This window comes from Meles meles, chromosome 8 (assembly GCF_922984935.1).
Source record: "Meles meles chromosome 8, mMelMel3.1 paternal haplotype, whole genome shotgun sequence".
Lineage (NCBI taxonomy): Eukaryota > Metazoa > Chordata > Mammalia > Carnivora > Mustelidae > Meles > Meles meles.
The window spans coordinates 4,891,276-4,913,184 of record NC_060073.1 but is presented as its reverse complement, the minus strand read 5'-3'; the positions used below and the strand labels follow the sequence as shown (position 1 = coordinate 4,913,184).

Here is a 21,909-nt window from a genome sequence, read left to right as displayed (position 1 = left end):
GACGGGCAGGGAAGAGAACAGGCTCTGGTCTGCAGGTTTATTCTTGCGCTGTGATGGGCAGCGGGATGAACTGGGAAGGGTGGACAGGAAAACAAACAATTGGACGTGGGGCTCGGTACAGCGGGTGAGGCAGCTCAGGGTCCTCCCAGCTCTACGGGTCCGTTTTAGGGAGGGTGGTGAGCAGGGCCCGGCCGGGTACCCCTTCTAGTCGCTGAGCTGGAGGGACGCGCCGTCCAGCGGGTGCCACAGCTCCAGTCGGTGGTCACTGCGGCCCAGGCATTCACACCAGTGCCGCTGGCGTTCCCCGCCAGCCTGGCTACTCAGCTGGACCCCACCTGGGTTGGGGGACAGGGGTCAGGAGCCACATGGGAGCCCATTGGGCCCCTCACCCCGCTCCCCTGCTTTCTCACCAATGAAGTCGTCAGCTGTGCCCAGGTCATAGTCCCATACGGACACCAGCAGTGTGTTCTGGGCCAGCTCCTCCCTTGGGCCTGCATAGAAGAACTCCTGCAGGGAAAGGGGCAGAAAGGCAGGAAGGAGGGGGCCTTGAGGCCTTTACGGGTTCAGAAACAGGCTTAGGCAGTGGGTTGCTTAGGTTAGGGGGCGGGACTTGTGCTCTCCCAGTGAGACAGAATGCCGACCTCCCCCACCCCAGAGTCGCTGGGACTTCCCCCCGCCCCGGCCCTGGCCTACCTCATTGAACTCGGGGTTCAGGGTCTTCTTCCGAACACTGGTCTTGTACTTAGATCTCTTCCCCACATTTGGATGCAGGAAACTGGTTGGGAACGATGGGGTCCGTTTAGGTGCGGCCCCCAGAGAGGGGTTCTGGGGAGCCCCCGCTGCCCACCTGCCTGTCCACCCGTCTGCACTCACAGGCGGACAAAGGGGTCCGAGTAGCCGTTGGCATCCATGGGGGCGAGGTGGGCGCAGCGCAGCACCCCCACCAGCAGGCCGCGCCGCCGGGAGCTGTAGCACAGGGATAGCAGGATACGGCCCCGCTCCTCCCCGGCTGCCTCCACCTCCTCCTGCAGGGGCAGGCGGTGGTCAGCCCGCTGCAGCCGGAGCCCGCCCACCCACCGGTGTGCGCCCCCACGGGACAACTCAGGCTGGCAGCAAAGAAATTCAGGGCCAACAATTGAATGTTAGGGTCCTGTTTCCCAAAACAGTCTCTGGCCTGGCGCTCTGGGAGGGAATTTCCAGATATGCCGTACTGTCCGGGGCCTGCGAAGGGGAAGGGCTTGCTCAGGCCATGGTACTGGGCAGTCCAGTGCACCTCTGTCCCGGAGAGGAAGGGCGCTGGTGTGGCACAAACCTGCTAGGAGCTTCCTAAATGGCCTCTCATTAAGCGTCCATCACCACCCTCCCGTGTCACAGAAGCAGCTCCGAGGCTGTTCTCTACCCGATGATATAGAGGTCACTGAATGTACAAAACTCACCCCCTTCACCCCCCACTGCCCAGGGGACCAGGTTCTGAATGGCCTTTGCCGCCCTCAGTGCCTGGTGCTTGAGAAGGACTTGGGGAGGACACCCACGAAGAATGTTTCTCCCCTAGTTCACACCGGATTCTGTCACAGAAAGCCCAGCCACCCTGCTCACATTCGCTTCTCGGTAAAGGAGTGTGCCGTAGGCACCCGCCTTGCGCAGTCGTGCTTCTGTGCGTGGGGCCAGGACGGAAGTGCGCGGCTCGGGGTCTGCCCCACCTGGGTGGGACTTGCCAGCTTGGTCTCGGCTAGTTGGCAGGTGCAGCAACTTGCGGCTCCACCAGGGGGCAGACAGCAGTGCCTGGCCCTTCCGTCCTCGAGGAGCTGGGGAGGGCCAGCCGGCGCCGCCGTGCAGGTGCCTTCCCTGGCTGAGTCACGGGGTGGGGTTCTGGCCATGCCTTTGGTCTTTGGCACCGGGCCTCCTGCAGCCATCAGCTTCCTGACAAAAGCCTGTCTAGGGCTACAAGCCCCAGAAGTGGTCCCCACAATGCCCTAGGAGTTGATGTAGAAGCCTGGGAGCCCCATGTGCTGTTCCTTCTCTCCTGGACCTTGACCTGCCCTCCCGACTTGGGAGGGTCATGGACCTGGACAGACCCCACCAGTTTCAGCTTCTGTTTCTACACGGTCTGTGTGTCTGCGCCCTGAGAGCTTTGCTTATCGCAGTGCCCAAGAGTTGCTCTGGGCTGCTCTAGCCAGAGTCACCCTCCCTGCCTACACCCGGGGGTCTGGCTGTTCCCTGGGACTATGAATGCTAGGGCCTTTGAGAGAGACGGCTTCAGTTTCCCCAGACCCACCCGGGCCGGGACGCACCCCCTCAACCCGCCTCAGGTCCTGCCTGATACACCTCAGCCTGGGCCCCCCGGCCTGCCCCCCGCATCCCTGCTTGGTCCCATCGTCCTACCCACCTCCTCATACAGGGACATGCCTCGGGCTGTGTCCAGGCTCTTGGGCCTCTTGGTCTGAAAGAGCAAAGAGCTTGGTCACCTTGGGCAGACACTGCTCTGGGCCCCCTCCTTGCTCCTCCTCTTTCCAGCGTCCCCACCACAAGGATCCTGGTCCCCACGCTCCTACCTGTGCCAGCCTCACTCACCAGCTTCCGCTTCTCCAGACACACATCGAAGCTCCTGGCTTGGTTCGGCACCAGCTTCCTCAGGGGCACCCGCAGTTCCCCCAGGGGAGGCGCCTGCCGCCGTCGCCGCAGCCGTGGGTCCTCACACACACACAGCCTGGTGGCCGCCCGGGTCAGACCTGGCCAGGCAAGGCCTCCCCACCTCAGCACCCCCCACCCTGGACTTGCCCCCTCGTGGCCCAGGCCAGATCCTCACCGCAGAGTCTTCCGCCCAGCATCCTGGCGGGTGAAGCCGTGGTAGGTGAGTGTCTCCTCCCAGACAGGCCCCCTTGTGCCCCGAACCGTACGGGTCCTCAGCTGGCTGGCCTGGGGGCCAGGTAGGGTGGATCAGGGCCTCCTCAGGCTCCAGGGCCCCATTCTGGCCCACCTCCCTGGTAGACCCCCCATTGTACTCCCCAGCAACAGGGAGCTCCATGCCTGATGTCCAGGCATTGGCGGGGAGGGGCACGGCAGGACCAGGTGGGGGTTCCAGGCTGGGGTGTGGCCAAGGGGCATCAGTAGGGGCCTGGGTGTCAACCTCACCTTGCTGGCCCCTGGCAGCAGATTGGCTTTGACATAGGTGTCCACAGAGCCTGAGGCTGGTGGCTTGAGACCCTGAAAAGAGACACCGAATGTGGGACAGGCCTGTGGCCCAGGCTCTCGGCCCACAGACCCCCGCCCCCATCCTCACCTTGGCACGGTGAGCCGTGCAGTGCAGGGCGCTGTTGTCCGCGTCAAAAAGAAGTGTGAACTCGAGGGTGCCCAGGGCAGCTAACGGCAGGTGGCAAGCAGGGTCAGCGCCTACCTCGACCCCCGCCCCGCCGCCCAAATGGCACCGTGCCTCCTGCCCTCCCCTTCCCCAGTCAGATGTCTGGGGTACCCCAAACTCTGCCCTGGCCAGATTGGGCCAGGAGTGTCCCCCCTCCCCGGTCCCCTGTCCCCACTCACTGCTGTCGTCTGAATCTCCCTCTGGCTCCGGGTCGGGCTGCGGCTGGGGTGCGGGGGTCACCGCAGGGTGTGGCTCTGGGGTGCGCAGGGTGTGCTCAGTGAAGGGGTAGAAACGCGGGAAGTAGTGGGAAATGAGGCGGATGGGCCGGATGGGGCCGGGGCTCACGTCGATGGCCATGTGCTCCCGCATGCTCACCCGCCGTGGCCGCCCCCGGCTCGCCGCTGCGATGCCTGCCATGGGGGGCTTGGACACGGGGCCCGGGACTCAGAGAAGCCCCCACAGACCGGGGACGGGGGGAACGCGGCGGGCCAAGGAGCCAGGGTGACGAGGCATCCCTGAGGGCGCTGACGGGGGTCTTGGGTGGCAGCCAGGACCTGAGGACAGAGTGCGGAGTCACAGCGGGCGGGGGGGGGGGGCAGGTAGCGGGGGCTCCAGCCCGAAGGAGGCCCGCGGCTACTCACCGCTCTGTGAGCTGCTCTCCTGCTTTGGTTCGCTGAGTATAAGCCAGACTGAGGTGGCCCTCGAGAGCAAGAACCTGAGCAAGGGGCCTCCCAGACCCGGTGACAGCGACCGCCACTGAGGGGGAAGGGGCGGGGCTCCCGAGGCTGGCACCTTCTCTAGCGCAGGGGCTCAGCCGTCCACCTCCCTCCCCCCCACTTCACACACTGTCATACCTATTTTTGCCACCATCACGCGCCCTGCTCCCGGGTGAGGAGTCTGGAGGGCCAGAGATGACACAAGGGGTGTGAAGTGTGAGGGGCGACGGGAGGGGCCTGTGAAGGAAGGGGAGGGTGAGGCGGGAGGGAGCACGTGGGGAGGTGTGTGGGGGCAGATAGCGGTGTGGGGGACACTTCGGGAGGTGTGGAGGGCGCACATGGGAGGTGGGGTGACGGCTCCTGTGGCGGGGAGATGGGCGCCCGGGGAGGAGACTCGAGTCTGGGCCTCTCGGCAGCTCAAGCTTTTTCAACCACAAATCACGTCACTTCAGCATCTATCTGCCCCTCTCCCAGCCTGGCCTGAGATCCTAACCCATCACCGAAGCCACCTGTGGCCCCGGAGTGGGGGGGCCCCTCCCCACCCCCACATTGCCAATCTTATTTCCTCAAACACCTTAAACTTCGTGCATATGCTCCCTCCTTCTACCCCAGCTTCCCTCCTCCGCCCTTTGCTCTGGCCTGCTCTTGCCCACCTTTGGTTTCAAGGTCACTCTGCAGGGGAACTTGGCTGATTTTTACCTGCTCAACCTTCCCTTCTCTCTTCCCATTGGTCCTTTGGGGACGGCCCCCTTCCCTAGGCTCAGTCTAGAAGGTTCATCCTCCCTCCCAGTTCTCTCCCCGCTGACCCTGCCAACCAATAAATTCCAGCTACAGCAGGCCACGTGACAGGCTCAGGGAGGGCCAACGAAGTACAACTCTGGGTTTAACGCCAGAGAAGCTCTGTTTTCTGTTGATGGGATACTGTGCCGTGCCATCCCAGAACTGTTGCCCTCTCCTTACTTCTCACCTGCAGAGTAGAGATTCTCCAAGTGTAAGGCGAACATAGTGAAAAGCACAGTAAGGGAAAGAGAGCCCCTGAACTCCTGGATCCAGCAATGCCTGAAGCTAGTGTTGAGTTTATCACCATTCCTCTTCTGCCACAGTCAGCTAGTAGGTGGAGTTTCCTATCACCTGTCCAGGCTAATATTGCCCAGTCTACTGTGACAAGGTCAGACTGCTCACCACCTCTCTCTCTTCTATATAATTGATGTATAATTTCATTACTGTCTATGCTTAATTAATGTACAATCACATGATTATTTGTGGGACCGACTCTGAGGTCCTCCCCAGACTGAGTCACCCCAGAGGTCAGGGCAGCCTCTGGCTGGTCTGAAGAAAAGGCCGCAGCACAGAATCGGCTGCGCGGTAAGAGCCGGTCACGTTGGAACCTTGCAGTAACAAGCAGGGCTCCTCTTTGGATTCCTTTCGCCTGGCATGGGGTCAGCTAAACACAGAGGGGAGCAGGAACTACAGTGTAGTGGCTGAGTATGGGCTCTGGAGTCAGCGAGGGCTTGGCTCAAGTCCTAGCTTGGGGTGAACTTGGGCAAGGTGTCTCTTCTCCCTGAGCCCTGGTCTCACCAGCCAGGGCCAGCGTTGGCCCCACCTCAGGGCTATGGTGACAGCCAAGTACCAGTACATAGTAAGCACCCACTGTTCAGTGGGTAACAGCGTGATGCGGCAGAGGCACCCCAGCCAGGAGGCCAGTTGTCCCATGGGGTCTGCCCAAGGTCAAGACCCCAGTGCAGGAGATGCGGCTGCCACAGAATTGGTAAAAGCTCTTTATTCAGTCCGGGACTGGAGCTGGCCCGGCAGACTGAAGGAGGGGGCTGCCCGGGGCCAGGCCTCCAGCCTGTGGGCCGCTCCGAGCTGGCCAGGGGGGCTGGTAGGCGCCAGGAGCCAGCAGCTGCAGGGTGAACTCAGTGATGATGGCCGTGAGCCCCCAGACACGGTGGGGCCCGTGCAGGAAGACAGGCAGTGTGTAGCTGAAGCGGCCACGCCGGCAGAAGTGGGTGTACCCTTGGTTCTGCGCCTGCAGCAGGTGGGCCAGGGGCAGGGCAAACACCTCATCCACCTGCGGGAAAGAGGCGGTCAGAGGGCGGGCGGAGGACTGCTGCGGACAGAGCCTCCCCAGCTGGCCGGCCCCCACCATCGCCCCCACTCACCTCTTCCGGGTTGGGCCTGAGACTCCGGGGATCCAGGGGGCCCACGCCGGCAAGCACGGGCACCACTTTGACCTTTTGCTGGGGCAGGAGGGTGACAGGCAGTCAGGGCAGGCATGGTCTTGGGGAGGGGAGCCTGAGAGGGACACCACGCCCTTGCCATCCAGAGCCCTTCGGCACTGGAGGCCCCTGTCCTTGAGCCCACCAGCCTGGGTGACTAACTGAGGGCCCTGAAACTCGCCAGAGCCATGCAGCCCTCTGGGCCTTTGCAGACTGTTCCCACCGCTTAGAATAACCTTTCCTGACTTTTACTCCCCTAAAATCTCCCACTCATCATCCAATTCCTGTCTACCCTGTGAAGCCTTCCCCAACCCTCTTTGGCCAAGCTGGGCAGAGCTGGCTTACCCTGGGGCCACCTCCAGCCCCAGACCTGAGCCTCAGGATCCCCCATGAAAAGGAGTGAAGATACCCCAGCCCCTCTCTGTTGGGTGGTGTGGGGATGGAACGTGACCCCCCGGCAGATGCATGGCGCTCCACCATGCTGTCAGCCTGCCAGAGACCGTGGCCACCCTCCTCGTCCCTGGTGGTGGCCTTACCCTGTCGTGCACAGGCTGCAGGATGCCCCACACATGCTCCTTGGGCACAGAAAGGCCCAGCTCCTCGTGGGTCTCCCTTAGGGCTGTGTGCACCACATCCTGGTCAGTGGGGTCACATCTGCCACCTGGGAAACTGACAAGCACAGGGAGCCCGGTCCTTGGTCTGCTGGGGCCATGGCGAGTGGCGGTGACAGCGGTGGCGGAGGGCTAGTCACCCACCTAAGCATCTTCAGTCTCTGCCTCTAGTTTGTGGTGAGGCCTCAGGCAAGCCCCCCGAGCTCTCCACGCTCAGTCTACCTCCCTGAACGACAGAGGTAAAGGAGAGGCCCTGGAGCTCATGTTTTGCCTATGGTGGCCCCAGTGGCGCTCTGACCCCCGGGGACGGGGTCGCGGACGGGACCGGGGCCGGAAACCCGGCAGCCCCATCCGGCCAGCTTCTTCGGCTCCAGGACCCGAGTCTCCCTTGAGTCTCCGGCAGGGGGCGGGGTCCTGCCTTTTTGGAGAGGCGGACACAGCTCCGAGAGGTGTCCCCAGCCCGAGGCGGTGCGGGACGCGCTTCGAGGGGGTCCGGCGTGGGGACCGGACGGGAGCACCCGCGGCGTCAGGCTCGGTCGGAGGGCCGCTGCGCCGCGGCTCTCCCCAGACCCGTTCCCCAGAGGCGGAAACCCAGGCTCGGAGAGGCGAAGCGCCTTGCTCAGGTGCCTGCGGTCCTCCCAGAAGGGACAGGAGCTCCCAGCCGGTGTACCTGACGTCGCCCTTGTGGCTCCCGGACAGGCGGCTGGACCGCAGCGTGTAGAGCAGCGCCGGGACCCCGCGCACCGAGCACAGCGGCACCAGCACCGCGGCCGCCGCGGGGCGAGCGCGGAGCCGGGCCGTGGCCCCCGCCAGCAGCCGCCTGCAGCGCCGCTCGCCCTCCGCCGACAGGCAGTCGGGCTGCATGTCCCGCCCGGTGCAGCCGGGACAAGGAGGGCGCCGGGCCTTGGGAGGGAAGGGGAAGGACAGCACTCGTCCTCCGCCTCCGAGGGGAAGCTGGGCCGGGCCGCGGGAGCAGTCCCGGAGCCTCTCCTGCCGTGCCCTTGGGGGCGGGGCCTACGTGAGAGGCGGGGCCTACGTGAGAGGCGGGGCCTCGGCGGAACGGGGCGGGGCCTGAAATGCCCCCCCCTTGGAGGGCGGGGCCGGAAGGGGCGAGTCCCGAGGATACTGCATCCGGCAGAGGCGCCAGCCCGGGTCGGGGGCGGAGCCGGCGGTGGTGCCGGGGGAGTGTCTCAGAGCCGCTGGGGCGTCCCGCGGCGCGCGTCCGGCTTCGCGACCCGGCCCTTCCGACCGCGGGCTTCGGGAGTGGGGGTGTCGGGCTTCGAGGCTTTGCCGGGCCCCGCGTCCCTCCTGTGCCCGTCCCTTTCCTGAGGTCCTAACGCGAAGTGTTCCAGGATGTTGGGAGTCAGCGTTTCGGGGGTCCACGGGGCGCTCCTCCTGGAGGCCGGGGACGTCAGGGGCTGCGGCGGGAGCGCCCGGCCGGGTTCCCCTCGGGGCTCCTCTCCAGGCGACCCGCTGCAGCCCCAGGCCTTTGCCCCGCTTTTCCCGTCGCTGGGAGCTTGTCTCCCCTCCTCCCCGCCCCTTTCCCTCGCAGTTGCTACCCCTTTAGGTGTTGGCTGAAATGGCACCTTTCCGCGAAGCTGTCCTGCCTCAAGTCCTGCCTGGATTCTCAAGCCCCTCTCCCTCCGCCCCCGTCTTGGCCTGGCCCGTGTGGTCACTGCCTGTCATGTTTCTGCATCCCTCCGGACGCCCGCTTCTCAGGGCCAGACCACCCTAGTCTTGGGCACAGCCCCGGTACGTGGAATGGCCCGTGTCACCGTGCCTTGCGTTGATTTTGAGCAGGTGCCTCTTTGAGCTGCAGTTTCCGTCCTCACCTCGACACACAAGTTAAGGACCAGAAAGTGCAGCCTCCGCCAGAGCCCTGGTGTCAGTGGGTATCAGCACCTTGGCCATCACTGTGCTCCCAGAGACACCACCCGCACTGGGCAGAGCTTTGGGGTGTCTGCAGCCCATTGTCTGGGGTCCGGGTGTTCCTGAGTGCCTCCACCCCGAGCCCCGAGGACAGAAGTGCTCTGACTACTCGTGCCAAATAGTTTAATGTTGGGGGAAAGGGAGAGGTGAAGCAGGGCTTGGCCGAGTCACCCCTCAGGCAGAAGGGGACAGGTTGAGGGGAGGAGGCGGCTGGTCCCAAGCCTGGCACCTTCTCAGCCTCCCTGTGGTTCTGGGCAGGTCGCCTTCCTCTCTGGGCTCCCACCTGCCCTGCTCTCCTTGCAAGGGGCCAGGGCCTCTGTAGAGGCAAGGCTGGAGGGGGTAACATTCGGGGCAAGACGGGTCCATCCACAGGGCCCTCATCATCACTGAGGGTCCAGGACGGGCCCCAAGCACATGGCAGTGGGGGACAGGAGCCCCAACCCAGCTGGGAGGGGCAGGCCTTCCTGATCTCTGCCGGCCTGAATACTCGGGAGGGGATATGGTGTGGGTCGGGCCCTTGGGATTCTGAGGGGACTTGAGGCTCCAGGGTACAGGCCCTGGTAGTTGAGGGGCTGGTAGGTGCCTGGGGCCAGCAGAGTATCAGTGGGGGACAGCAGCTGATGGTGCACCTGGGCAGATGTTCTGGAGGCTGGAGCTTTGTTGGGGTCTGAGGGAGGATGTGGTCTGAGTGGACCCCAGACCTCCCCTTACATCCTTAGCCTCCCTTGTTCCTTCCCACTCCTCCCCTTCTCAGCCTTTGCTCTTCCCTTTCCCTTCCCTCGTCCCTCTTCTCCACCCTCTCTAATTATCCAAATCCTTCCCAGTTCTTCAAGGCTCCTGCTCAGGAGCCACCTCCTCCAGGAAGCCCACCCGAACCTCCCACCCCTGCTCTTAGCACCTTGTCCCTGTCCTGTTCTCTCTGCCGCTGGTCCTAACTTGTTCCAGAAATCTCTGCCTCCCACTCTTTCTCCACACAGGTGCCCAGCAGGCTTGCTGAACCTGCCAGAGCCCCCTGTTGGAGGCCCTGTGGCCCTGTCCCCTCACTTCCTGCCCACCATGCAGGCTCTGGTCCTCCTGGGGGCGAACCTTTTTCCTGCTCTGCGGGGCCCTTCAGCAGGCAGGGGCTGAGGCTGCTGTGACTCCGGGCCGGGATGCTGAGCAGGGCTCGTGGCGATACGGTCCTGAAGATGCAACAAGCAGGAATGGAGGCAGGAGGTCAAGGGGAGAGCCCAGGCCGAGGGTTGTGATCAATAAGACAGTAGGACCCCAGGATGAGTCAGTGGGCACGACCCTCAGAGAAGGTCTGAGGAGAGGCCTTAGGAGAGGCCCGGGGGATGAGGATGGGGATGAGGGGCTGGGTTCGGGCAGGCGGGTGGAGCTCCAGGGCCCAGACAGTACCAGGAGTCCGAGTCAGTCTCCCTAAAGCCCTTGGCAAAAGGGTTGCTGGCAATTTTCAGCTGGGTGATCTGCAGAGGAGAAATGTGGTTAGGGGCCAGCCCTGAGCCAGGGAAAGGCTGCGGGGCCCCACGTTCAGCCGCCCCATCTACCCTGGATGCCCCAATCACGAGGCCCTGGGACCTGGGCCCCTCAGCCCGGGAGCCATAGAGCCAGTGGGCATGACAGCAGGGGAATGACCGAGGGCAGAGGTCTGCTGAGGCCTAGAGAAGGAGAGAAGGGCCGGGCCCTGTGAGCAAGTGGGAGCTCAGAGCCTTGAGCCTAGGTCTCCCTCCCTGTGAAATGGGCTGGTGGCTGCCCTGTGAGCTGTGGCCCAACCCACCCGGTGGTTCTGATAGGCTGTCACGGCTGTGAACTGGGTCTCCGTGAAGATGAAGGACTTGAAGTTCTCCTGGGCGTAGCGCTCGCTGTCCTTGCGCGGGTCCACGAAGACCACGTGGAATCGTGGCTGGTAGCGGTGCATGGAGTTGAGAATGATCTGGGGAGGGGTGCGGAAGGCCGTGTGCAGGGGAGAAGCCGCAAACCCTCCCTGAGGCTGAATCCTCTCCAGGGCGTGAAGACTGCCTTTCTTGTCATGGGGCACAGAATCTGGCCTCCAGAGCCTACAGCTCTGTGGCAAAGGCCCCGCTGTGTCAGCATTTTTGCCACTTTGCCTTTTGTCACAACCACATCCCGCTGTCAGCTGTCAGAAATATCCAGAATCTGACCACCTCTCCCAACCCACCGCCTCCACTCCGCCTGGCCACCTAGATTTCCGCCATGTCTGCCTAGATTTCCTCCGCTGCCTCCTGGCCCGTCTCCCTGCCTCCACCCAGCTTCTCTGTCCACTCCGAGCACAGCCACCCCGGTGAGGGGCCCCACGTCACCCCTGATCAAAAGCCTCCTGTGCGGAGCAATGGTCAGAACACTCTCCACAGCCAATGGGCTCCGTAGATCAGGACTGGCAGCCTCGGGGTCCCTCTCTTCCCATCTCTACTCACCCCACTTCAGACACATGGGAGCCTCCTTGCACTCCCCTCCCACCCACCGACTGGCCCAAAATTCTTCAGCCTCAGGGCCTTTGCACTCGCTGCTCGTCCCCTGCAACAGCTTCCACTTCTGTGTGCACAGGCTGCCGTCCCCATTTCCTTTAGACCTCTCTTCAAATATTGCCTCAGCAGCTTCTAGAACCCCCCTGAATGGACAATTCACCTCTGTCTCAGCCCCTCTCCCTGGTTCCTTTTTCTCCTGGCATTCATCACCATCTGAGACACTGCACACAAGGCCTTCTGGATTCTTTGCTTACCATCTGTCCCCTACCCCGGGAGGTGAGCCCCGTGGAGGCAGGGATCTTTGTCTGTTTGACACATTAGTAACAGTGCTGGGCTCCTGCACCTACCCGGGGCCTGGCCTGTGGTGGGAAGTCTGGAAACACTGTCTACAAGGAGGACGGTGTTTGCTGGAACATGCCCACACCTCCTGCCCACTCACCCGCCTGCTTGAACAGTCCCCTCTGCTGTCCAGCCCCTGGCCGGGTGAACTTGGCCCCCAGCATTGGCCGTCAGTAGCGGGTGGGGGTGCTGGGCACCAAGGCCACCGGGCAGGGCCGGCACGGCTAGCCCTGGTCCCAGACTTCATTACGATCAGACCCCAGCGTCCCCCAGCCCTGGCCTGACCCCTCCCCACTGCCTGGGGCCTCACGTGGCCGTTGTCGTCCAGCAGGTTGTTGGTCAGCTTGAGCTTGTCGAAGGACACAATCTGGCGCATCCACTGCGCGCCCTTGGCCGGCGAGTCCGGGTGGAAGTGCACACGACCGGGTGTGGCCGGGTCTGCTTTGCCTGCCACCAGCCAGGCTGAGCTGTGAAAGGCATACCTGGGGAGCAGAGCAGGTGGCGGGGGTGCCCCATCGGGACCCCCACCTGGAACCGGGGCCGGCGGGGCATAGGGGCCATCCCTCGGCATTCCCGCCCGCGCACCAGCCCCATCTCGCACGCGAGGAGCGTGAGGCCTCGAGTCAGGCCTTGAGTTCCCCGTGGTTGCACTGGGCTAGCCCACTCTGCCTGCCCGGGCTGGCCCGCTGTCCCACTTGAGAATCTCGGCTGCCCTGAGCCAGGCTCCCCTGCCGCCATCAGGCTTCCGCTGTTGCCCCAGGATGGACCTGCCTGACGCTGCTCCGACGGACCCCTGGCTCACCCCAGAGTGCGGGGAGGGGTCTGCTTCCTGGCTCAGCCCCTGCTATCTGAGCTCCCTCCCTGGGCAGCCCCCAGACCTGTATCTTTTGTCATCCAGAGGCACGAAGTCCATGAGCAAGGCATAGTCAGCCAACGTGTCCATGCCCAGGATCTTCACCTGGAAGGTGGGAAACATCCGCCTGCAGGGGAGAGGGGCTCAGGAGCCCAAATGTGGCGCCAGCATGACCCCCGTCCCCACCACACACACACACACACACACACACACACACGTCCGCTGCTCACACCTGCCTGCCTTGGTGACAATCATCTCTGTGCCCAGCTGGTTGAATTCCTCCCACAGAGCCTTCATCTCCAGCTGAACTGTCACGCTGGACACACGTGGGTTCTTGGGGCCCTGTTTGCTGGGCTCGGCCACGACTTGGGTCCCTGCGGAGCCGGTGGAAGGGCCCGACGGGAATGGGGAGTCCAGCCGGGGCTCCCAGCCGGAGCTGGTCATGGGCAGGGTGTAGGGCTCTGAGGACGCAAGTACCCCGAGGCCAGCAGAAAGGAAGGCTGGGGAGAGAGGATGAGAGTGTGGGTCCCTGTTTGCCTCCCCCCGTTGCCACCAAGCCAGCTCTCATCCTTCAGGCTGCACGTAGGTGCCTTTTCCTCCAGGAAGCCCTCCCTGACTGCCAGGCCTGTGTTCCCCTAGTACCCCTAACTGAGCATCCCTTCATGAGGTAAATGCACACTTAAAGCTCCTGGAGGCCAGAGACGGGGCCTGTCTGGTTCCCCAGGGAATCCTTGAGCCATCAAGTGGCCTCATGGCTATGAGCAAATTGTTTCACGCCCCCCCCCCCCCCCCCGCCCGAGACCCTCAGTTTCCAGATCTGTCGCAAGGGGTTCTTAATATCTGCCTCATAGGATCCATGGATTACAGAGCCTGGCACACAGCAGACCTGCACCCTGGCCTCCTCACTTTTTCCTTAAAGTTCCGGTTTTTGGTGCACAATCCTGGACACAAGTTTTGTCATCTTTTATTCTAAAAAAAAAAAAAAAATCCCAACGACCGTGAGATACGACTTTACAGCCACGCGGAGGGCTCTTCCCAAACACAAAACAAAAGCCAAGAACAAAGCGGAAACAAGCTGCTGGGATCGGAGAGGATGTGAGAAACGGGAGCCCCGGGTGCGGGTGCGCGGCCAGCGGGATGGGAAAGGACGCGGCTGCTGGAGAGCGGACCGACCACACCATCCAGCAACTCCACGTCTAGGCATTTGCCGAGACATGGGGAATTGCACAAAAGGAACTGGGGGGAGGGGACTTGATAGATTCGTGCACATCCGTGTCCACAGCAGCCTCGTCCCCAACAGCCTGAAGGCGAGAGCACCCCGAATGGCCACTGACGGACCCGTGAGCGAGTAAACTGTGGTCTGGCCAGACGATGGACCATGATTCCCCCTTAAAGAGGAAAGACGTCCTGCCGTGTGCTGTGACACGGAGGGACCTTGAGGACGTTATGCTATAAGAGAAACAAGCCAGACGCAAAAGGACAAATCCTGTGTGATTCCATGAATGGTCCGATTCACAGGGAGGAGAATGGTGGTTGCGGAGGGCGGAGGGAGTGGGAGGGGGAGTGGGGGTTTAATGCGGACACAGAGTTTCAGTTGCGCAAGATACCAGACTTCTAGAGACTGGAGGGTGGGGATATGCAAGCGCAGCAGTGTGGGCGTCCCTCGTGCCCCTGAGCTGTGCACTTAAGAATGGCTAAGATGGAAATTTTTATGTTGTGTATATTTTACCACCATTTAAAAGTTAAAACTAGGGAGAAAAAAAAAATCCTGGAACACAGACTATTCGGTTCTAAGCTTCCCCCTGAAGGACCAAGAGCCTAGTAAAACTGAGATTGCCCCGGGACAGAGGTGGATTTTGGTGTCGGAGGGATGGACAGACAGACAGATGGGTGGAGGGAGATTCCGGCGCGGGGGCAGTATATGAGTGATGAGCCAGCAGGTGGGCAGCGCGTGGTCGGAGCTGGCTTACAACAGGTACCTCATCTCGGTGAGCTCTGTGGCCCCATATTTAGCAGCCCTGAGGGGTCGCATAGGAAAAGTGGCCCCTCATGAAAGCCCCTGGGAGTTCTGCAGCCTGGGAGCGAGGGGGGGGGGTTTCTCTCTGAGAGGGAGGGGGCACATCAGCTCTGCGTCCCCCAGAGGGGCAGGACAGCTACACGGGCTGATGTCCCCCCGCACTGGGACCGGGCCATCAGATGGGCAATGGTCCACTGCTCAGAGCCCCTGCGGGGGCAGGTCCTTCATCCAGGTAACCGGTACCCCCAGGATCCATGGTACTGGGTCCCCGAGGGAGACGCTCAGGGTTTCCCTGGGCCTGGGAATTTTGCGGGCTGGTTGCTGGCTCCCAAGTCTTCAACGAGCCCTTCAGCGGGCCAGCCCCAAGGGCTCTCAGGAACTCGGGAGGGGCCTGTTTTCTGCCTGGTTCCTCTAGAAGTAGGCATCCCTTGGGGTCAAGATTTGACAGTTTCCCAGAAGCACAGAGTCAAGTCTGGAGGGGAAGGAAGTTAAAGCCTTCTTGCCCCATTCCTCCCAACGCCCCAACGTTGATACTCAATGAGTGTGGCCCAGAGAAGAGAGCAGACAGGTCCAAGGTCACCTATGCCTGAAAAGGCTTTCCGTTCCCAGAAATGACTCATTACCCCTTCCCAGCAACACCCCCATATTTGTACCTACAAATATGAGCCCATCAGCCCTGCCCTGGTGGGATCTGAGGCCTCAGCATGAGGTGCCCCGCCCCACCGTCTGGCCCAGGACCTGGGTCCAGCAGGGGTTTCCTTGGTCCCCACACCCAGTCCCTGCCCTGCCCCATTCACCCCGGAGCCTGAGCCCAGCCATGGGGCCATCTCGGCTGCCTACACCATACCTGCCATGGGGACGGCCTGGACGTTGGCTCCTGGAGGAGCCCTGTTCAGTGGGGGGTCGGCTGCAGCTGCCACCCGGGGGGCCCCCTGCCTGCTGGGAGTGTGGTCAGCCTCTCAGGGTCTCCTGGCCCACTCAGCGGCACGGCTCCGGCTCCGTTCTGCAGGACTGCCCTTCCGTCCGAGCAATCACTCACGTCTTACTTCTCTACCGGCGCCAGGCACCTGGTCTCTGCAGGTGGGACCCTGGTTCTGGGGGGAGGCAGGGCCCCTTCTCCAAGCCACGCTCAGGCTGGACTGCACAAGGCTGCTGGCTGGGTTTGTCCAGCTCCGGGCGTGGCGCTGTGTGGGAGGAGGGCAGGTGGGAAGGCTCTGACGTTGCAAAGCCTCCTCTCCCCCTCCCAGTCCCCTCTCCCAGCTCCCTCCCTTCCCCAGCTAGGAGACCCCCAGCCGTTCCTGATCAATGGACCCAGATGCCAGGTGGGGGCCCCATCTTGAGGACCTGTTGGGTGGTCTGCAGGGGCCCAGGCCCAGTGACTGGAGGGGCTCAGAGCCCACAGGGCCTGGGGGAGGCCAGGGAGGCCGCAGGAGCCGCAGGAATATGAGGGCTGGATGGCAGAAGTGTTGCCCTCTCGCCGGGACCCCGACCCCTGACCTGGGGCTGCTGGTGCGGCATGGCCTGGACAACAGGGGCAGGAGACACAAGGGGTCAGCGTCAGCCAGGGACAGCAGAGCCCCTGGCCTGGGTGGCAGGAAGCTGGGTCTTGCTGATGAGCTGTGCAATGCTGGTGGCACAGGTCCCTGTGCCTCAGTTTCCCCAACTGTAGTAAGCGCGTAATCTTGTCTCTGGGATAGACAGCGGTAAGCCGTTCCTGTCCTGATTGACGGGGCCTCCGGCATCCCCACAGGGCGGGAGCCTGGCCCGGAGCAGTGGTCTCTGCTCTGTCTGTTCTCTCCAGCCTGACTAGTGATCCTCTCCAGGCTGCCCCTGCCTGTCCTGGCCAGCCATTCGGGGACGCATAGATCACAGTCAGGAGGGCACAGCGGGGTGGGGCACCCCAAAACTGGTTGCTGTCAATGGAGAGTGTGGTTTGGCCATTTCGTCCCTACCGCATGGCCCAGGGAGGATTGATTACTGGGCTGCACCCCAAGCTAGCCCGCCCTGGGAGGGGGTATTCGAGCCCCCAGGCCAGTGGCCCACAGGCTGTGCTGGGCATACTGGACTGGGGTCCCGAAGGCAGGCGAGACCACCCTTCCCCAACATACCACCTCTTCTGGGGACATGGGGTACGCAGAAGCCCATACCTGAGAGTGGCCGTGGAGGGACCGAGGGCCGGAGGGGCCACTTCTCTTCAAGGGGGACATCCCGGCTCCTCCCAGAGCCCCACGCCGGGGGGCCACCTCCCCTCCCTTCAGCTGAGGGATGCGGCCTGCTGTGGTCTCCTATGCCCCCGGTCCCTACCGGCCGAGCTGGGAGAGGCTGGCGGACCCCTGGCACAGACCCATGCCAGGCTTTGCAATTTGCTGTGGGGCAAGATAGGGGCTTCTCTGTGCTTGTGACGGTCTCAATGGCTCTCAGGGGCCACCAGTGGGGTGTGGCCAGCAGGGTCACTCTGTCCCGGGATCCATGGTGGGCCTGGGAGATTCCCACCAGTCCTGGTGGCTCCCCCTCTGCCTGGAGTCCCAGGAGCGGGCCAGCCCGGGCTTCTGCGGGGTACTGATGTGTGTGTGTGTGTGTGTGTGTGTGTGTGTGCCCTCAGCTTTGGTCTGTGTGATGGGAAACACCCCCCACACGTCTGTGCGCACACTGACACGCCAACCCACACGCACACAGATGAACTCAAGCCCAACACCCCATAACCGCTCTTGAGCACACGTGCACACGCTCCCGCGTGCGTGCACACACGTCTCTCTGACACGCGTGGCGTGCACACAGGCGTGCACACTCCGCATAACCGCCCCCCCGGCTGGCCTGCCCTTCCTGCCTGAGGCGCCTGCTGGCCTCCCTGCCCCTCTCATCCATCTTGCCTGCCAGCCCGTCCCTCGTGCCCCCATATCCCTCACACCTTCTCATCTCGCGGCTCGATAGCAGGAGGCCGCGTGGCAGCTGTGGCCGCGGGCAGATGGATGGGCCAGGCAGGGGGTGCCAGGGGAGGTCCCCTGGGGGGGGCCGGGGAGTGACGCCGCCCGTGGTCAGAGAGTCACTGTCGGGCCTGGGTGGGCGTGGAAGCCGTCAGGCTGTATCCAGTTTGGCCTGCACGGATGCCCCAGAGTGCCCAGCTCAGGACCGAGGGGACCCCAGCAGCGGACCCGGTGTCCCCTCCCTCCTGGGGTGCTCAGGACTTCCATCCAGCCTCCCTGGTAGGATTTCCCCTACCCCAAGCCAAGGTACCTCACCCCCTCCCCAGCCCAACTCCTCCTGAACCCCTACGGGCACTGGGCTCATTACACATTGGAAACGCATATTAGGGCTCTGTGCCCAGCCATATACAGAACCCCCCAAAGGACGCCCTAGGGACTTTGGTCTTGGAAACACATGTGTGTGCAGTCACAGACACACACCCAACACCTGGGCAGGCTCATGTGGTCACCCACACACGTGTGCACATACATGGGCACGAGCTTCTGCTCTCTCAGACTGACTCCCTGGCCCACGGAGTACAGGCAGGTTGGGGGGGACCCGTCTGTTGTCTCCAGGGCAGTTTTTCTCCAAGTGGGAGAATCAGTCCTCCTGGGCACTGATAAGCCATCATGGGTACAGAGACGGCCACCACTGGCCCCAGGACACACAGCGTGTGTAAGACCACGCTGGGCCAGACTTGCCCCAGATCGTGAGGTCACAGAGGGACCATGCAGGATAGAGGACATGAACCATTAATCCATGGACATCTTCCATTTTATAGATGAGAAACTGAGGCATGGAGGTATGAGGCATGGCAATAAACAGGGTATACAGCAGATGGCAAAGGGGGGTCCTGGGCTCAGGACTGTGGCTCAGGACCCACTCTTCGGATGGGAGGACTGAGGCTGGGCAGATCAGGCATGGGTTAGGGACCTGGGGTGGGGTGGCAGGGCAAGGACAGAGAATGTGAGCTTGGCAGTCTGGAGGGAGGCAATGCCCTTCTCATAGTACGCGGCCTCCTGATGAACACGGGGTACATAGTGGACTCCCCCTCACAGAGCACAACCTCATCACTGAACATCTGGAAGATGGCCATACCGAGCTGCAGTGGCCAACCTCTGCCCTGGCTTCTGTGTTTAGAAATGGAGACAAAAGTCACCTTAGAAAGACAGTTGTCATTGTGGAAGTGCAGCCTAGTGGTTAAGGGCATCGATAGTAAAGCCTGGGTTCGAATCCTTGTGAGCTGTGTGACCTCAAGCAAGTCACTTAACCCCTCTGGTCCTAAGCTTCCGTGACTGTAAAATAGGAACTATAATATCTTCTCCTATCATCCTGAGGTTTATTTTTTTAAAAGATTTTATTTATTTATTTGTGTGACAGAGATCACAAGTAGGCAGAGAGGCAGGCAGAGAGAGAGGAGGAAGCAGGCTCCCCGCTGAGCAGAGAGCCCGATGCGGGGCTCGACCCCAGGACCCTGGGATCATGACTTGAGCCGAAGGCAGAGGATTTAACCCACTGAGCCACCCAGGCGCCCCTCATCCTGAGGTTTAAATTAAACAGTTAATAGTCCTTAAAACAGTGTCTGACACACAGTAAATATAATACAAAAGTTTATCAAAATTTTTAATTGTGAGAGAAATCAGGGGTGCCTGGGCGGGGCAGTCGGTTGAGCGACCAACTCTTGGTTTTCTGCTCAGGTCACGGTCGAAGAGTTGAGATTGAGCCCGTTTGGGGCTCCTCATTCAGCATGGGATCTGCTTGAGTTTCTCTCTCTCTCCTGCTCCCTCTGCCCCTCCCACTCATGCCGTCTCCCGCTCTTTCTCTCAAATAAATAAATAGATAATAAAAATAAAGAAAAAATTGTGGAGGAAATCACAAGCTGTAAGAAGAGCAAAAAAAGAAAAAAAATCCAGCCAAGTTCTTTGGTTACTTTGGTTCTTTAAACAATTTTTGAAATGTCAAAGTCTTTCCAATGTATCTTTGCCTTTTGCTGAGTCACTCCCAGGCTGGGCCACTCCCATGGGAGGGAGCCCACTTGGGGGTGGGGAGCCGGACCCCGCCTGGCTGTCCCTTCTGCAGGGATGGACAGGGCTGATGGAGGAAGGAGGTCGTTTGGTCATCGCTCATCCTGAGGGGGTTCCCACCCGAGTTCCACCGGCAGGAGAGGACCCCGTGGGCCACAAGGACTCGTCTTAGAAGGAGGGGCTGTGGCAGCTCCTTGGGCTCAGGGACAGATCTCGGCCATGGGTGGGGGAGGGCAGAGCCGCCAGAGCGTGTGGCCCCCTCTGAGGCCTCTCCCATCTCTGAAGGTCGGTTGGGAGGCATGGGGATCCGTCACTAAGGAGGCTAGGACTGGGCACCCGGTGTGGGCAGCCCTGTGGCATGGACACTGGAGGACACAAGGGCCGCGGAGGACGTGCACCTTGTTCGACAGCGACACCACGTGGCAGCAGGCAGAGCGGCAGCGGGTGGGCTGCCCATCCTTCCAGAGGTCCCTGCCGGATGTAGAAGCAGGATTCCTGCACCATTCGGGAAGGGGAGGCCTGCAGACGGCCTCGCTGGATTCCCTAACGTGCAGAGGGGCGCTCTAGGAATTAACTGGAGAACAGAGAGAAGGTTCCATGTTTGCGCCTCCAAGCAGGTGAACTGGGGGGTGGCCGCTCCACGTCCAGGAAGCCGTCCTTGGCTACCTGTGGCCACATTAGATGCCTCACGTTGCCCGCACCCCTACATTTAGCCTCCCGGGTTGTGGGTGCCGGGTTCTTCCTCTGTCTCCCCCAGGAGGTTAGGGACAGCACCTCGGTCTTATTCCCCATTTTTTCACCGGAGCGGGACAAAGCCGGCTCGGAGGTGGGGCTCAGCGAGTACCTGCCCGAGGAAGGTGTGAACATTGGTTAGGGAGCGAGACAGGCAAACACAACCTGCGGGGCTGATCCGAGGTGAACCTTGGGTCTGGGGAACTCAGGAGGCCCCGACCAGCCTGAGGTCGGAACCAGCTTCCTGGAAAGGGGACATTAGTCTGGATTTTTCTGAACTGGCGAGGGAAGAATGAGTATCTCGGGCAGAGGGTGTGACCTGCTGGTGGCTGAAAGGGACGGTCTGAGGCGGGGACTTCAGTCCCAGGCCGGGCTGCCCCGCGGCAAGGACACTCCAGGTGAGGAAGGTGCTGGTTTCTGTCACCTGGTAAAGAAAAGGCGCCTGTGGGACTGGGGATTGGAGCGGCGAGCCCACCTTGAGAAGGCAAAACTACTGGGAAAGCACATGATGACAGCGCTAGGCATCTCGCAAGCAGGGCTTGGTTTGAGCCTGACGTGTCTGTGCATCTGGAAGGTGAGAGCCAACAGAAAGGGACAATGCCCCGAGGGTTTTGGTCCCAGCTTGGAAGAGGGCAGAAACGCAGAGCCCCGAGAGAGCACCTGGTTCCTCCAGGTAGAGGCTCCCGCGCAGCCCAGCCAGCAGCCAGCAGGCGGAGCTCAAAGCAGTCAGGCCGGTGATGACTCAGGAGCGGTGGCGTTTAACCCTTGGCACCGACAGTGGCTTTTTCAAAAGGGATTAACCTCAAGGCTCTGACCGTGGGAAGGGGAGGGGAGGAAGAACAGGAACAAGGCTTTTCGGGGGCAGGACATGTGGAAAGCACCTGCAGGAGCCTGAGGCCGCCCTCTCCGGTTTTCTAACTTGGTGCATAGGGCACAAGCGCTTGCAATCAGGAAGCCGATGCCCCGGCTCGCAGACGAGCCCTAGCAGCCGACTCGGGGGCCGGCGGGGCAGATCGGGTGCACAGGGAGAGTGGGCGCCACAGTGCCCCCGCAGCACGGCATGCTGTCCAGGGTGCCTGACTGCCCTTGACCCACAGTGCCCTAGTGCTCTAAACGCCCAAGACAGTTGCCAGAAATCCGGGGCCGTCCACCAGAGCTCCCCACCACGGAGCGGCTGGCTGCTTGAGCCCGGCAGATCCCAACCTCTACATACGCCACCATGTGCGGCCTAACCCAAGCCACCCCTCGTCACCGTGCAGACCAGGGAACTAGGTAACGTGATCACCATGTACAGATGGCCTCGTCGACTAGCCGGTCAGTGGGGGCCACATGTCAGAGGTCATGGTTTGCCACAGACCATAAAGCATGACACCAGAGGGAGGTGTTGTCCCCCCTCACCCGCAAGCAGCTTGGTTGAGTATTAAAGCAGCAAATTCAATTTAAAAAAACTTTTTTTTTAAAGATTTTATTTATTTATTTGACAGACAGAGATCACAAGCAGGCAGAGAGGCAGAGGGAGAGAGGAGGAAGCAGGCTCCCCGCTGAGCAGAGAGCCCGATGCGGGGCTCGATCCCAGGACCCTGGGATCATGACTTGAGCCGAAAGCAGAGGCTTTAACCCACTGAGCCACCCAGGCGCCCCTAAAAAAAATTTTTTTTTTA

At 61.8% G+C, this 21,909-nt stretch overlaps 3 protein-coding genes across 7 annotated transcripts; all 3 read right to left on the bottom strand.

The window, feature by feature from the left end:
- Positions 1–23: 23 nt before the first annotated feature.
- Positions 24–5,672, bottom strand: LOC123949686 (double C2-like domain-containing protein gamma). 5 transcript variants are annotated; one of them, XM_046017254.1, is made up of 11 exons: positions 4,000–5,672; positions 3,538–3,912; positions 3,281–3,360; positions 3,133–3,204; positions 2,807–2,916; positions 2,572–2,707; positions 2,387–2,440; positions 874–1,025; positions 694–775; positions 411–507; positions 24–335 (listed from the first exon to the last, which is right to left on the bottom strand). In XM_046017254.1, the coding sequence occupies exons 2-11, from the start codon at positions 3,773–3,775 to the stop codon at positions 205–207; spliced, it is 1,152 nt and encodes a 383-aa protein (XP_045873210.1). In that variant the 5' UTR covers positions 3,776–3,912; positions 4,000–5,672; the 3' UTR covers positions 24–204. The 5 variants fall into 5 exon arrangements, with proteins under 5 accessions (XP_045873210.1, XP_045873213.1, XP_045873212.1 ...); XM_046017257.1 differs by having other exon boundaries at positions 4,213–5,672; XM_046017256.1 differs by having other exon boundaries at positions 3,538–4,311; positions 4,774–5,672.
- Positions 5,673–5,838: 166 nt separating this feature from the next.
- On the bottom strand, positions 5,839–7,920 carry NUDT8 (nudix hydrolase 8). The gene is made up of 4 exons (XM_046017258.1): positions 7,575–7,920; positions 6,830–6,962; positions 6,237–6,314; positions 5,839–6,145 (listed from the first exon to the last, which is right to left on the bottom strand). Exons 1-4 carry the CDS (start codon positions 7,766–7,768, stop codon positions 5,858–5,860), a joined length of 693 nt encoding a protein of 230 aa, XP_045873214.1. The 5' UTR covers positions 7,769–7,920; the 3' UTR covers positions 5,839–5,857.
- A 1,296-nt stretch (positions 7,921–9,216) lies between these two features.
- Positions 9,217–18,588, bottom strand: TBX10 (T-box transcription factor 10). The gene is made up of 11 exons (XM_046014739.1): positions 18,530–18,588; positions 17,437–17,583; positions 16,026–16,049; positions 15,376–15,464; positions 12,744–13,011; positions 12,537–12,638; positions 11,969–12,140; positions 10,611–10,766; positions 10,232–10,299; positions 9,920–10,014; positions 9,217–9,500 (listed from the first exon to the last, which is right to left on the bottom strand). Exons 1-11 carry the CDS (start codon positions 18,586–18,588, stop codon positions 9,217–9,219), a joined length of 1,464 nt encoding a protein of 487 aa, XP_045870695.1.
- Positions 18,589–21,909: the final 3,321 nt, after the last annotated feature.

Bases quoted from the DNA above. Each gene is read 5' to 3' on its own strand.
- LOC123949686 (XM_046017253.1), bottom strand. From the start codon at position 3,775: ATGGCAGGCATCGCAGCGGCGAGCCGGGGGCGGCCACGGCGGGTGAGC. The intron at 2,917-3,132 runs GTGAGGTTGACA...CCTGGCCCCCAG, and splicing joins TGCTGCCAGGGGCCAGCAAG to GCCAGCCAGCTGAGGACCCG. The intron at 1,026-2,386 runs GTGGGTAGGACG...CTGCCCCTGCAG, and splicing joins GCATGTCCCTGTATGAGGAG to GAGGAGGTGGAGGCAGCCGG.
- NUDT8 (XM_046017258.1), bottom strand. From the start codon at position 7,768: ATGCAGCCCGACTGCCTGTCGGCGGAGGGCGAGCGGCGCTGCAGGCGG. The intron at 6,963-7,574 runs GTACACCGGCTG...TGTGCTTGTCAG, and splicing joins AGCCACAAGGGCGACGTCAG to TTTCCCAGGTGGCAGATGTG. The intron at 6,146-6,236 runs GTGAGTGGGGGC...TCTTTCCCGCAG, and splicing joins TCAGGCCCAACCCGGAAGAG to GTGGATGAGGTGTTTGCCCT.
- TBX10 (XM_046014739.1), bottom strand. From the start codon at position 18,588: ATGGCCATCTTCCAGATGTTCAGTGATGAGGTTGTGCTCTGTGAGGGG. The intron at 12,141-12,536 runs GTCTGGGGGCTG...TCTGCTCCCCAG, and splicing joins CTGGATGACAAAAGATACAG to GTATGCCTTTCACAGCTCAG. The intron at 9,501-9,919 runs GTTCGCCCCCAG...ATCCTCCCTCAG, and splicing joins CCCCGCAGAGCAGGAAAAAG to ACCCCAACAAAGCTCCAGCC.